Source organism: Tauraco erythrolophus, chromosome 27 (assembly GCF_009769465.1).
Source record: "Tauraco erythrolophus isolate bTauEry1 chromosome 27, bTauEry1.pri, whole genome shotgun sequence".
Classification (NCBI taxonomy): domain Eukaryota; kingdom Metazoa; phylum Chordata; class Aves; order Musophagiformes; family Musophagidae; genus Tauraco; species Tauraco erythrolophus.
Window position 1 is genome coordinate 5537450 of NC_141491.1, and position 12184 is coordinate 5549633.

At 59.3% G+C, this 12184-nt stretch overlaps 1 protein-coding gene across 2 annotated transcripts; it reads right to left on the minus strand.

Moving 5' to 3' along the window:
• Window positions 1–222: 222 nt before the first annotated feature.
• STRIP1 (striatin interacting protein 1) lies at window positions 223–12033 on the minus strand. 2 transcript variants are annotated; one of them, XM_086627103.1, is made up of 21 exons: window positions 11902–12033; window positions 10426–10495; window positions 10071–10145; window positions 8089–8223; window positions 7584–7704; window positions 7138–7206; window positions 6589–6695; window positions 6023–6150; window positions 5369–5551; window positions 5043–5260; window positions 4713–4778; window positions 4457–4520; window positions 3915–3986; window positions 3572–3646; window positions 3241–3338; window positions 2842–2968; window positions 2649–2749; window positions 2352–2418; window positions 1955–2059; window positions 1500–1704; window positions 223–911 (listed from the first exon to the last, which is right to left on the minus strand). In XM_086627103.1, the coding sequence occupies exons 1-21, from the start codon at window positions 12031–12033 to the stop codon at window positions 664–666; spliced, it is 2466 nt and encodes an 821-aa protein (XP_086483229.1). In that variant the 3' UTR covers window positions 223–663. The 2 variants fall into 2 exon arrangements, with proteins under 2 accessions (XP_086483229.1, XP_086483230.1); XM_086627104.1 differs by lacking the exons at window positions 7138–7206; window positions 10071–10145; window positions 10426–10495; window positions 11902–12033 and having other exon boundaries at window positions 8089–8211.
• Between the last annotated feature and the right edge of the window lie 151 nt (window positions 12034–12184).

Consider the following 12184-nt stretch of genomic DNA (forward strand, 5'->3'; position numbering starts at 1 on the left):
TTCCCAGGGACAGGCGAGATGGGGACACAGACGGATCCCAGACACGCTCGGCTCGGAGATATCACGAAATAGATCTCTATACATGTACAGCTCATCCACCCCACCCAGCGGGGCGAGGGAAGACTGCAGCCTCCAGCCCTCCCCAGCCCCTCGGCGAGGGGACAGTCCCTCGATCCACCCCCCACCAGCACCCCCGACCCTGTCCCCATGTCCCCAGGCAGGGTCTGGGCAGGGGGACAGACTCTGCTCCCCCATCCCGCAGCAGCGCCGAAGGGTCCCTCACCCCTTTGTCCCGCTCCCTGCACTGCCGGCAGCTCCCCCTGCTCAGCACCCAGCTGGTGGGGGGCAGGAGGGCGACGGTGATGCTGCCTCTGAAAACAGTGACCAGGGGCACACACAGGTGTCCCCCCACCCAACGGGAGACTCCCAAGGGCACCGTGGCCTCCACCCTCAATCAGGGTTGAGCCTGGCACAGCCTGGAAGGAGGCAGAGGGGCAGGATGGCATCTTGGTGAGGACCCCAGAGCTCCGGCCTCTTCCCAAACCCACTACAGGGGGTCCAGGCACTCACAGACCCCCACCACGCAAAGCCTCGCTCCCCCTGCCCCCTCGGCAGCGGGCCAGCCTTCCCGGCAGCACCCAGTCCTGCCTTCCCCGTCGTCCATCACTGCAGCAGCTCCTCCCAGGAGATGGGTCGGGAGAAGACCTCCCGCTCCAGCCAGAGGTCGTAGTTGACCTGGAAATCCTCGGGCAGGTCCACGCGCTGGCCCAGCACGCTCTGCAGGCAGTTGTCCACGGGCAGAAAGTCGGGGTTGCTGTGCGCCCGGTCGTAGCGACGCGAGTTGAAGCGCTCGATGCTGGCGCGCAGGGCACACTCCTCCGCCTGGAAGTCCCAGGGACGGGCGTCCAGGTCTGGGTAGAAGGAAGAGGGGTGTCAGAAGGGATCTGGGGGCCCTTCAGCCAGCCCAAATCCCTCAGGAAAGGACTTTGCAGGTCCTTAGAAAGAGCAACACGCAGGACACAGAGCAGGCAGCCACTGACATCTCCAACACCGGCCACTGCCAGTCCTTCCCCTCTTCCCAGCAATGCCACCACCCCAAATCCCTCCCTGTATCCCAGACCTAAGGGCTGCAGGAGCCGTAAGCAGCAAAGGGACAGCTCTGGGCACAGCCACGTCACTGCACGGAGCAGGAAGGAAAGCAGCTAACAGGATGCTTCAGAGGATAGATTTAGATTAGAGGGGAGATTTCCATGAGATCTAAAGATGAAATTTTTTACAATGAAGGTGCTGAGGCACTGGACCAGGTTGCCCAGAGAAGCTGCGGCTGCCCCATCCCTGGAAGTGTTCAAGGTCAGGCTGGGTGAGGCTTTGGGCAACCTGTAGTGGAAGGTGTCCCTGCCCATGGCACGGGGGTTGGAAACGGATGATCTTGAAGGTCCCTTCCAACCCAAACCATTCCATGACTCTACGATGCTCTGCGGCCGCTGCGAAGGACGTACCGTTGCCGTAAGCCCAGTCATCATTGAGACGGTGCCGCACTTTCTGGTAGATGGCTGACATGGTCTTCATGTTGCTCTTCCTCCACTGCCGGCCCAGGTATTTGGTCTGTACCTTGAGCAGCTTCAGCACGTAGAGCTGCATCATGGCCTGCTTCACCTTCAGCGCCCGCTTCAGGATGGGTGCTGACTTGAACACCACCAGCATCTGCAGGGAACAGCCCCCAACAGCGGGGTGACACAGCTGGGATGGGCACGTGGGCATCTCCCATTGCACATGTGTCGACCACCTCCTCCAGCATGGACAAACCCTTCCCTGCAGCGTGTACTGTCCTTCTCCCACCCACCTCCGGCTCCTCAACAAGGTCTGGGGCACCCCAAGGTATCCACAGCCCCCCTCACCCTGTGACAGCCCAGTCTGGCTTGGGCTGAGCCCCAGCAGGTTCCCCGGCCCTCACCATGGTGCGGGAGTGCTTCCACTTGGTCAGCTTGTTCAGGATGCGCAGGAGGTTTATGCAGGAGAAGAGGTTCCTCCAGCAAAACTGGTTGTTGTCTCCGGCTTCCTGTGGGAAAGCAGAGGCAGGGGCGAGGGCAGAGATGGGAGCAGGGATGAGGAGCGGCCGTTCTGGCCCGAGGACCTTTGCCCAAAGGGTTACAAGCACAGCGTGCAGGCAGGAGACATCTGCCAGCCCAACACACCCTCCAAAGCCTCAGCAGCACCAGGAGCTGAGCCCAGGAATGCTGAGGGTGCCAGGGCTGGGTGCTGGAGCGCTGCTGCATCCCTGCACCCATGATCCCCCCTCCCCAGGAAGCAGCCCAGGGTGCCAGGATCCGGCAGAGAAGGGTGCGACTCACCAGGCTCTCTGCCGTCAGCTCCGGCAGCTCGTGCACCACGCAGTACGGGTAGTCCAGGACGGAAATGCTGCAGGAAGGAGAGGGGGTGTTGTGTTGTGCTGCTCCCCCAGATCCTACCTGGCCTGGGAGGTACACAGCCCCACATCTCCCCACCACCAGAGATCAGCTGCAGTGGGTACTTCCCTGGGCCTACCTGGACCCAATCCTTGGCCAGGGAGGGCTCATGGAGGGGCAAAGCAAGCAGGGACCCCCTCCCCACACCCAGGAGGGATGCGGGTGGGCAGCCCCCTCCACTACCTGTTCTTGGCAGTGATGTAGGACATGATGTTCTGGTTGAAGAACTTCAGGATGAGAGGGATGCAGTTGGCGAAGACCAGATGCTGAGCCATGTACTCAAACTGGGAAGAAAGGCAGGTGAACGGGGACCCACCCTGGGTCCTGCCCATCCCCAAAGCCCCGTGCAGGGCGGCTGGACCCTGGCCCACCTCACCTGGTAGATGTGATTGAGCTTGAAGTGCTTGAGCAGGAGGAGCAGCACGGCAGAAATGGCTTTGACGATGATCTCCTTGTGCCGGTTGACATCCACCCCCAGCTTCATGCTCTGCAGCACTGTGGTCCTGGGGGACACAGAGGGATCCTTGGGCTGGGGCACTGTCCGCACTCGCTCAGCCCCAGAGGTGTCAGTGGACAGTCCTGCCATCCCCTGGGCTCTCAGCAGCCACCTGCAGCCAAGTCCTGGCACACCACCGAGCAGAAGACGGGTCACACCACCCAGGACGCTTCAGCACAGCCCCAGCCCAAACCATGCCATCCTGCCTGGCTCCCTCCCGTCCCCTCTTCCCTTCCCACCATGACCCAGCACCTCTGCTCGCCCTTCACGGTCACTCACGGCATCTCCTCCGGCAAGACGTCTGCCAGGATGTTGATGGAGTCTGTCTTGGCTTTGGAGGTGGGGGCTGCAGCAAGGAGGATCTTCAGGAGAGCAATCTGGGGAGAAGGGAGAGATGGAAAAGGGGATGGGAATGGGGAGACTGGCCACGGGCCTCCGCACCCCAGGAGGGAGTAACAGGGGAGGGAATAATGAGGGCAGGGTAATATGTGTGGAGGTAATAATGTGGGGAAGGAAGAAAACCTGGGGGCATCACTGGAAAGGGATTGAGTAGTGGAGGGAGGTTCCCCCCTCCATTCAGCCCAGGAGACCCCCAGTGCTCCCAGCTCACCATGTACTGCGGCAGGCTTGGCAGGAGACCCTGGTACAGGATCTCCGCAGGGACTTGCTCCACTTCTTCTTCCCCCTGGTGCCAGGAGAGACCAGAACACCTCATTCCAGGAGCTGCCACCAGCCCCGAGGGCCTGGCTCAGCCCCAGGCTCTCCAACCCCAAGGGCAGGATACCCCCGGCTCCTGCCCAAAGCCTCCCCACACACCCCCCCTCTGCCCCAGAGAAATCGCTCCTCCCTCCCCAGCACAGCAAACCCCCCAGCCCTGCCAAAAGCCCAAAGGCCTGGCTGGACCAAGTGCCCCCAGCCCAGAAGCTTCATCCCATCCTCCTCCCCACACTCACTCCGGAGAGCGGGGAGCGCAGGTACTCGTCCTCCATGTGCACTTGCACCTCTGCGATCGACGTGTACTTGTGCTGCACGGAGAGAGAGCAGAGGTTCACGCCATGGAGCCCCCATTGATGCCACCAGCCCCAGCCTGGTCCCGTCATCTTTTTCAGTCCCTCCAGGGACCTCTGTTACTCCTGTCCCAGTGGTGACCGATGTTGATGGGCAGGCTGGTGGCTGCTGGCCTCACCTCTGGGACAATCCCAGTAAGAAAAGGATGAAGCCAGTAAGAAAAGGGGCTCGGGCAGGCTGGTGGCTGCTGGCCTCACCTCTGGGACAATCCCAGTAAGAAAGGGATGAAGCCAGTTAAGGGGCTCAGCCAGCCTGGGAGACCAGGGACGGGATGAAAACTTGAGGCTTCTCCTGTCACAGGGCTCAGCAGGTGGGAGAGGGGGCAGGAACACACACCACTGGGCCCTGAGCTGTGACCAGTGCAGGGGGATGGGGAAGGGGCACCCACGCAACGGCAGGGGCTGGTGGAATTCGTCAAGTTACTCACCAGCTTCAGGGTTCGGATGCTTTCGTGGATGGGCCTGGGCAAGCCCACCACGGTGTCGGTGTCACTAGAGAGAAGGGAAAGAGCGGGGCTGGGTGCAGGCAGGAGAAAAGCTGAGCCACCCGTGGGCAGGTCAGAGACCACCACCCCAAGGAGCCAGTGGCCAAGCAGAGGGCAACGACAGCCCCCATCCCAGTAGCCTCTGCCACAACCCCCCTCAAATCAGCAGCCCCCCCAGGCTGGCTCTGCAGGAACCCACCTGCCCAGCGTGTAGCCGATGAACTTGCTGCGGCTGGACTCCAGGAACATCTCAATGTCCTTCTCTCTGCAGCAAAGGGACAAGGGGAAGAGTCACATCTTCCTGTCCACCTGGGTACACCACAGCCCCAGGCACAGGGCAACAGGAGAAGCCTTGTGGTCAGACAAAGGAGCGGGTGCTGAGCCCACTTCACCAAGAGAACAGCCACCAAAGAGACCACCCCATCCCCAACGTCTTCCCCACAGCTCTGCTTGAAGTTCTCACTATTTAACAGCCTCCGTTTGCCTCAACCGGCTTCGTCTCTCCCTGCGGTCAGCCCCACGGACTCACCGGACCTTGGGGGCCCAGGGCAGCCCCTTGGGGCAGGTGATGCGGTCGCTGGGGGGATGCTGGATGGGTGGGGGCATCACTTCGTCCCTCTCGAGGGGGAAGGTCTCTCCCTCCAGGCTGTTGTCATCGTCGTTTTCCTCCTCTTCCTCGCGGGAGTCGTCAGCTTTGTAAGGGTCTCGCTCGTTAAAGGCATCGAGGTTATCCTGCTTAATCAGGGCCTGGAGAGGGATCCCCAGAGCAGGTGGGTGAATATCCTGGGGTCGAATCGCTCCAAGGTCAGCGGGCAGACTCCAGCTGGAGCCGCCAGCTCCCTGCACCGTCCCCACCTTGTGCTCCCGCCGGCCGCGCTTCTGCTGCTGCTCGATGAGGTCGGAGGCGGAGGCGGGCGGCGAGGCAGCCCGCATGTTGCGGATCACTTTGATGCTGTCCTCCGGCAGCGGCGGCAGGCCCAGGATCTCCCTCTTCTCCGCCTTCATGCTCTGGAGCTCCTCAAAGCCCCCCAAGGTGCACTGCAAGGGAGACCACGGCACCCTGAGCATGGGGGACTCCTTGATACACAGCACCGGGGGGGCTTCTCCACCTGCCGTCCTTAAATCCACTCTCCAGGTGTCCCAAATCCTTCCCCAGGGTGTAAAACAAGAGCTGCCTGTCCCCACACTGCTCTTGTCATTGTGAAGGGCAGAAGAACAGGAGAGCATCCACGCATCCATAATTAAAGTGTCTGGACCTTTTCTTTCATGCAGACCCCAGCCGGGGACTTGGCTTTGAGTCCATCCTTGGTATCCACATCCAGACACCAATATCCAACGCTGCCCTACGGGGTGAAACCTGGAGGTGGGTTTAATAGGGTGCAAACTACTCGACTGAACGCCAGAAAAAGAGCATGGAGCAATTACAGCCAGCTCCGAGGGCAGAACTTCCTTCCTCTGCCAAACGTCAAACCACAAGACATGTCAGCCCACCCCGTGGCCTCTCCTTACCAGCACGGTCTTCCAGAGCAAGAGCAGCACCTTCTTCATGGGGAAGTGTGGAGCATGGCCGCTGCAGAATTTGGTCACCATCCCAAAGAGCATGACGGAGAAGGGCTCGTTGTTGTACAGGGGGGCTCCTGGAACCACACAGCAGTGACAGCCAGGCATTCCTTGTCCCTGTCCTCACCCCAACTTCCAGCACCACCAGCCCCCTCACCCTCCCACAGCCTCTGCAGTGTGACACTCGCCAGCTCTGAGATCCTCATCTCACCCCAAACAGCTCCTCTCTTCCTTTTCAAGACCTTGTACCCTCCAAAATTTCTGACCTCTGCGTTGAGAGGAAACGACGGCCCCAATACTCAATTTTTTTCCCCAGGGAGAGAGCATCCAGACAGCAGAAAAGGCTGGCTGGCTTCCTCTGCTCATCCTCACCAGCAAGGTTCAGCCTAGCAGAAACCAACCCAGTGCTGCCAGCCCCTATTAGCTGAGGCCTAGACCCAAAAATCCATCTCACACTCTTGCTCTTCAGCCCTGGAAAACTCCGTGCCGTCAGCCCCCAAGCTCCTGGTCCTCACCCAGCTCTGCTCGGAAGGTCTGTCTCATGCTCTTCCACTCGGGCTTGTCCCCCTCAGCCTCCTGCCGAACAGTCTCCACAATCAGGTACATGATGTTCAGCAGCACCCTGCAAAAACCAGCAGGTCAGGTGAATCACCAGAGGTTGGGATGAGTTAGGGAAGCACCCATCAGCACCCAAGGCTTTGGGGGAGGCTAGACCACAGCCAGCCTCCACACAGCCACTCCACACCAGGGGATCGGAGCTCAGGCACTGAGGAAAAACATCCCTGCAAGTCACAGCAGGAAAAACAAAATTGCTTTCCTATACTGGTCTGCTCTCGTTTCCCTGCCCAGCCACACGCCTGCTGTGCAGGCTGAGCACGAGGGACACAGGCTGAGCAGACCCGAGCGCACCCGACAACGCTCACGGAGCCAGGACAGAAGGTGGGACAGCCCTGGGACACCCACGGGTGCCTGCTGACCTGTCTCAGCCCACCAAAGAACCCAGCAGACACGGGGTCCCCCTCTCACCCCCACAGCATGCCCTGCACCCAAGCCCTGCTCCGTACCTCAGGTCCGTGCTGTCGGCCAGGGAGATGGCCGGCTTTCTGACGGCGCTGCTGCAAGCCGCGCTGTTGCTGCGGAGGGAAAACCAGCCTCAGAGGGGCCTTTGGAGACATTTTAACTCTGCCACGAGCAACCCTGGAGAGTTTGCCCCAGAGCCAAACCCTGGAATAGATATTGCTGCAAGGAGTTCCCTGTTCACAAGGCAACTGAGGGAGGAGGAACAGACCCATCCCTGTTTGCTGCCAGGAGGCACAGCTCATTCCGAATTTCTGTATAAATAAGGTATAATTCTACATTATATGCCCACCCAGAACAACGGGAGTCATTCCAGTGGCTGCAGGAATCAGATTAGGGATAGACAGACCAGAAATGGGACTGCCACAAACCAGAAAAACTCCTGCCAAGGAGCTCCAGAGCCGTTTCTAAAGTACTTTCCTCCAGTACTCACTCAATCTCCATGTTCAGCAGCTCCACCAAAGCATTGAACGTCCCCACTTCCAGCAAGAGGAAGATGTTGTACCTCATCCAAGCCTGCACCTCGGCCTCGGAGCCGCACTCCCCAAAGGTGCCTGCAACGACAGCCTCGCTGGATCCCATCTCCGCAGGGATCCCGAGGTCCTCCCGCACCGCCACAGCACTTGGCAGGGGGAATGAAAAACACAGCCTTAATTTTAAGGGAAAAAGTCGGATGCAAAGGATGGAAATGCCCTCCTGTGGGTAACGCAGCCCAGGTCTGGCAGAGCTGCGATAGCACAGGGAAGTTGGCCAAATTTTGGACCAAACTCCTATAGACTGCCTGGCTCCCACGAGAATTTGCCTCGTTCCAGACATTCCACGTGAAATCAAAGATGCAAAGAAAAAAAAATTACTAGAAACATTTCAAATCGACAATCTCCAATCCATTACCCGGATCTAGCAATGAGGAAAGTAAGGGAGGAGAGGCCTGGCATCACCTTGGGCAACGTAAAGGATGGCTCGGGCAACCCTCAGCCTCTTCTCCCGCGCGGTGACCTCCAGCCCGTCGAGGAGCCGCATGGCGTGGGTGCGGTGCTGGTTCTTGTCCAGTTCGGTCCATTTTTTATCCCGCACTGAAATGCCAAAGCAGGCGGGCTGAGGGCACGGGGCGCCTCTGCCTGCCCTGGACACAAACATCAGTGGAAAAGCTCAAAAGGATTCAGCGTGACGGAAAACAGGGCTGCCCTGGGAACGCTGTGATCCAGGAGTAACGTCCAGGCATGTGTGGTCAGCCGGAGGGATCGTCTCCTGCCTTCCAGCAGGCAACTAGATGATACGGTTGAAAGCCAACCGTGTCCTGGGCTGCATCAAAAGAAGCGTGGGCAGCAGGTCAAAGGAGGGGATTCTGCCCCTCTGCTCTGCTCTCATGAGACCCCCCTGCAGTGCTGCATTCAGCTCTGGGGTCCCCAACATCAGAAGGACATGGAGCTGCTGGAGCGGGGCCAGAGGAGGCCACAGAGATGATGCGAGGGCTGGAGCACCTCTGCTCTGGAGACAGGCTGAGAGAGTTGGGGCTGTTCAGCCTGGAGAAGAGAAGGCTCCGGGGAGACCTTCCAGCACCTTCCAGGACCTAAAGGGGCTACAAGAAAGCTGGAGAGGGGCTTTGGACAAGGGTGTGTAGTGACAGGACACGGGGTGATGGCTTTAAACTGGAAGAGGGGAGATTTCAATGAGATCTAAGGAAGAAATTCTTCCCTCTGAGGGTGCTGAGACACTGGAGCAGGTTTCCCAGAGAAGCTGTGGCTGCCCCATCCCTGGCAGTGTTCAAGGCCAGGCTGGATGGGGCTTTGAGCAACCTGGTGTAGTGGAAGGTGTCCCTGCCCATGGCAGGGGGGTTGGAACCAGATGATCTTTGAGGTCCCTTCCAACCCAAACCATTCCAAGATTCTATGAATCACAGCCATGTGAAGCATTTCCAGAGCTGGCAGCTGATGGGAAATGAGCTGGATGCTCTCGCTGCAGCCAGTATGTTCCAGCACAGCCGTCCTGACGCTGATGAAGCACCTCGGACATCGACATCAGCTGCGTGCTGGGGTCGGCCCGTGCATGCTAAGAGGTCTCCAGGACAAAGATTAACGGCGCACGGCTCGCGCTCTCTGACACAGCATTCATGCCTCAATCCCTGAGTCTCCTTCGGGAGAGCCCTGTCCCCTCCCTCTCTGGCAGCAGAGAAAACGATTGGAAATTGATGTAAGGCATGTCACCAGATGGATGATAAAGGCAGGTCACAAAGACCTGGCTCAGCACTGAAATTTAAGAAATGAGGAGCCTCATCCTGTTGTACCAGGATCTTGGCAATTTGGCCGTGTAAATGTTTAACTAGTTACAAAATTCTTGTCCTTTAGCTGAACTTAGAATCACAGAATGGTTTGGGATGGAAGGGACCTCAAAGATCATCTCGTTCCAACCCCCCTGCCATGGGCAGGGACACCCTCCACTACACCAGGTTGCTCAAAGCTTCATCCAACCTGGCCTTGAACACTCCCAGGGATTTCCTGGCCTTAGAAAAATCCAGAGATTTCACTCATTGTAATAAGAAAAACACACCCACATGGTTGAAGCTCCCTGTCTCCTCAAGAAGACCCCCACCCACTGAGCACACACAACGATTTTCTAGAGATTTCCACCTTTAGTTGCAGATGAAGAAAACTTGTACCAGTCAGAAGAGGTTTAAGTAGAATGACTAGCACCAGAAATGTTCTAGCTTATACATCTGTAATGATGTATGTATAAATAGCACCGTTCTGACCACCCGGGTGTGCCAGGTTTGTGATTTCACCCCCTAATGCCCATCTCTGCACAGAAATGTAATTAACAAATATCTCGACTCTGTGTGTAAAATGGCTCTTTGCACACCAGGTGGAAGAACTTTAGTTTTTAGGGCTACAGAGAAGCAAGAGGTCCAAGAGAAAGGTCTTACCGTGGATCCTGAAATCCTCCTCGAAGCACTTGCGGTTGAGCAGGAACTCTGGCCCTTCCGTGTAGCTGTACAGCTCTGCCGAAAGAGCGCAGAGGAAAATCTGTCAACAACCTGCACCGAGTCATCGGGGAAAGATGCAACTCAGCCACGTTTTATCCAGAATGAGGGAAATGCAAAAAAACCACACCCAGCATAAGGCTAAAAAAATTAATTACACCATTATCACTTCCCTTTTAACATGACTAAGGTGTTTAAAGACAATAGTAGTGGTACTGGAGTTGACACAGCTCCTTCAATCCCTCCCAGGGAAGAAAATCACGGCTGATTAATTGACCCACCAGGACGAGCCCCTTACCAGAGAGCTCTGCTGCCCATTTGTCCGTATCTGCATATTCAAACTCCAGGTCTGGGGACTCCGAATAGCCCTGAAAGCAGAGGCAGAATTCAGCTCAATTACAGCACTCCTCAGGAAAACCAAAACCCCCAAGACGTTCACAATTCACCTCATCCTCCCACAAATCCAGGACTGCATCTTCCCTACGCACCCGCAGCAGCGTCAGTGTTACCACGGCAACTCCCTACCCACCTCCTGCATCTCCATCCCAGCTCTCCCCAGCACCGCCGCATCCAGCCACACTGCGCTTGGCCGATGGCACCACCTCTAAAACATCCCAGGAGCCCCAAAAGGCCAAAAAATGAAGCAGGAGATGGGGCGTGTTTAATCCCGGGGAGGGATAATGCCCCACATAACCCGGGAGCTCTCAGAGCTCAACCATTTTGCACAACGGGTGAAAATTTGGGCTATTCCCTCAAGCGCTGACCGGATGGATGCCAGTGGATGTGAACAGTGAGAATGAAACAACTCCAAGCAGCTTTGGTGAGGCTGGAAAAACATCCAGGGAAAGCTTTAGAGCTGCTCCCTTTAAGTCAAGTCATCAATGTGGACCCACAGCAAAACCCTCCCAAATCTCCGGGGATGCGCTCCGGAGCGAGCGGCAGATCCAGCCACCGGCTCCGGGAAGGGCGGTGGGTCCGTGCTGCTCCGCGGGGCTGGGAGCTGCCCATTTAGTACAGGGCTCCAGCAGGACCCAGCTCCATAGAATCATAGAACGGTTTGGGTTGGAAGGGACCTCAAAGATCATCCAGTTCCAACCCCCCTGCCATGGGCAGGGACACCCTCCACTACACCAGGTTGCCCAAAGCGCCATCCAACCTGGCCTGGAACACTTCCAGGGATCTGGGGGACGTGATGGAAAAGTCACGGGATAAATCAGTTCCACGCAACCCTCCTGATCCCCCGCGACTCTGGGGCCCCCACTGGGACCTCGGTGACTCCTTGGAGGGATCAGTCACCTCCCGCCAGAGCCGTCCTTGGACGGAGCACCGCAGCGGCACCGACGGGGACCCGACAACCGAGCCGCCGCCACACCGGGCCCGTACCGACCGCCAAACCGCGGAGAAGCCCTCGGGGGGTGCGGCGAGCGCCCAGAGCAGGAGGGGGGCCCAGGACCGAGCCACCCTCCAGCCCCAGACAGGCCAAACCGACCCGGACCTGAGGAAGAGGCGGATGAACGGGAAACCGGTACCGGAACACCGGCTCCGGCGGAGCGGCGGGTCCAGCACCGGGGGAAGGGGGAGCCCGAGCGGCGTGAGAAGCGCCGTAAGGGTCAGGGCTGAAGCGGCCGGCGGAGCCCCGCAGGACCGGCGCCTCCCGGGCCCACAGCGGGGGGGACGCCGCGGCCCGGCCCGGCCCGGCCCGGCCCGCCCCGCCCGGGAAGGCCGCCCCCTCCCGCCCCGCCGCGGAGCCGGGCCCGGCGGCAGCAGCGCTGACCTCGGAGTCCCTGCGCGGCGGGCGGCCCAGGTCGCGGGCCTTGCCGGGCGGCACGGCCCCGCCGCGGGCCTTGTTGGAGCCCGGGAGCGGCCCCGCGCCCCCGACGCCGCCGCCGCCGCCGCCCGGCTCCATGTCGGCCGCCCTCCGCCGCGCCGCGCCGAGCTCTCGCGAGGACTCACCCCTCCCTCTCGCGGGAGCGGTAGGGAGAGCCGGGGCAGCGCCGCCGCCATGTTGGGAGTGGCACCGGGCGGGTGTGTGGGGGTTCGCCGGCCGTTCGAGCGGC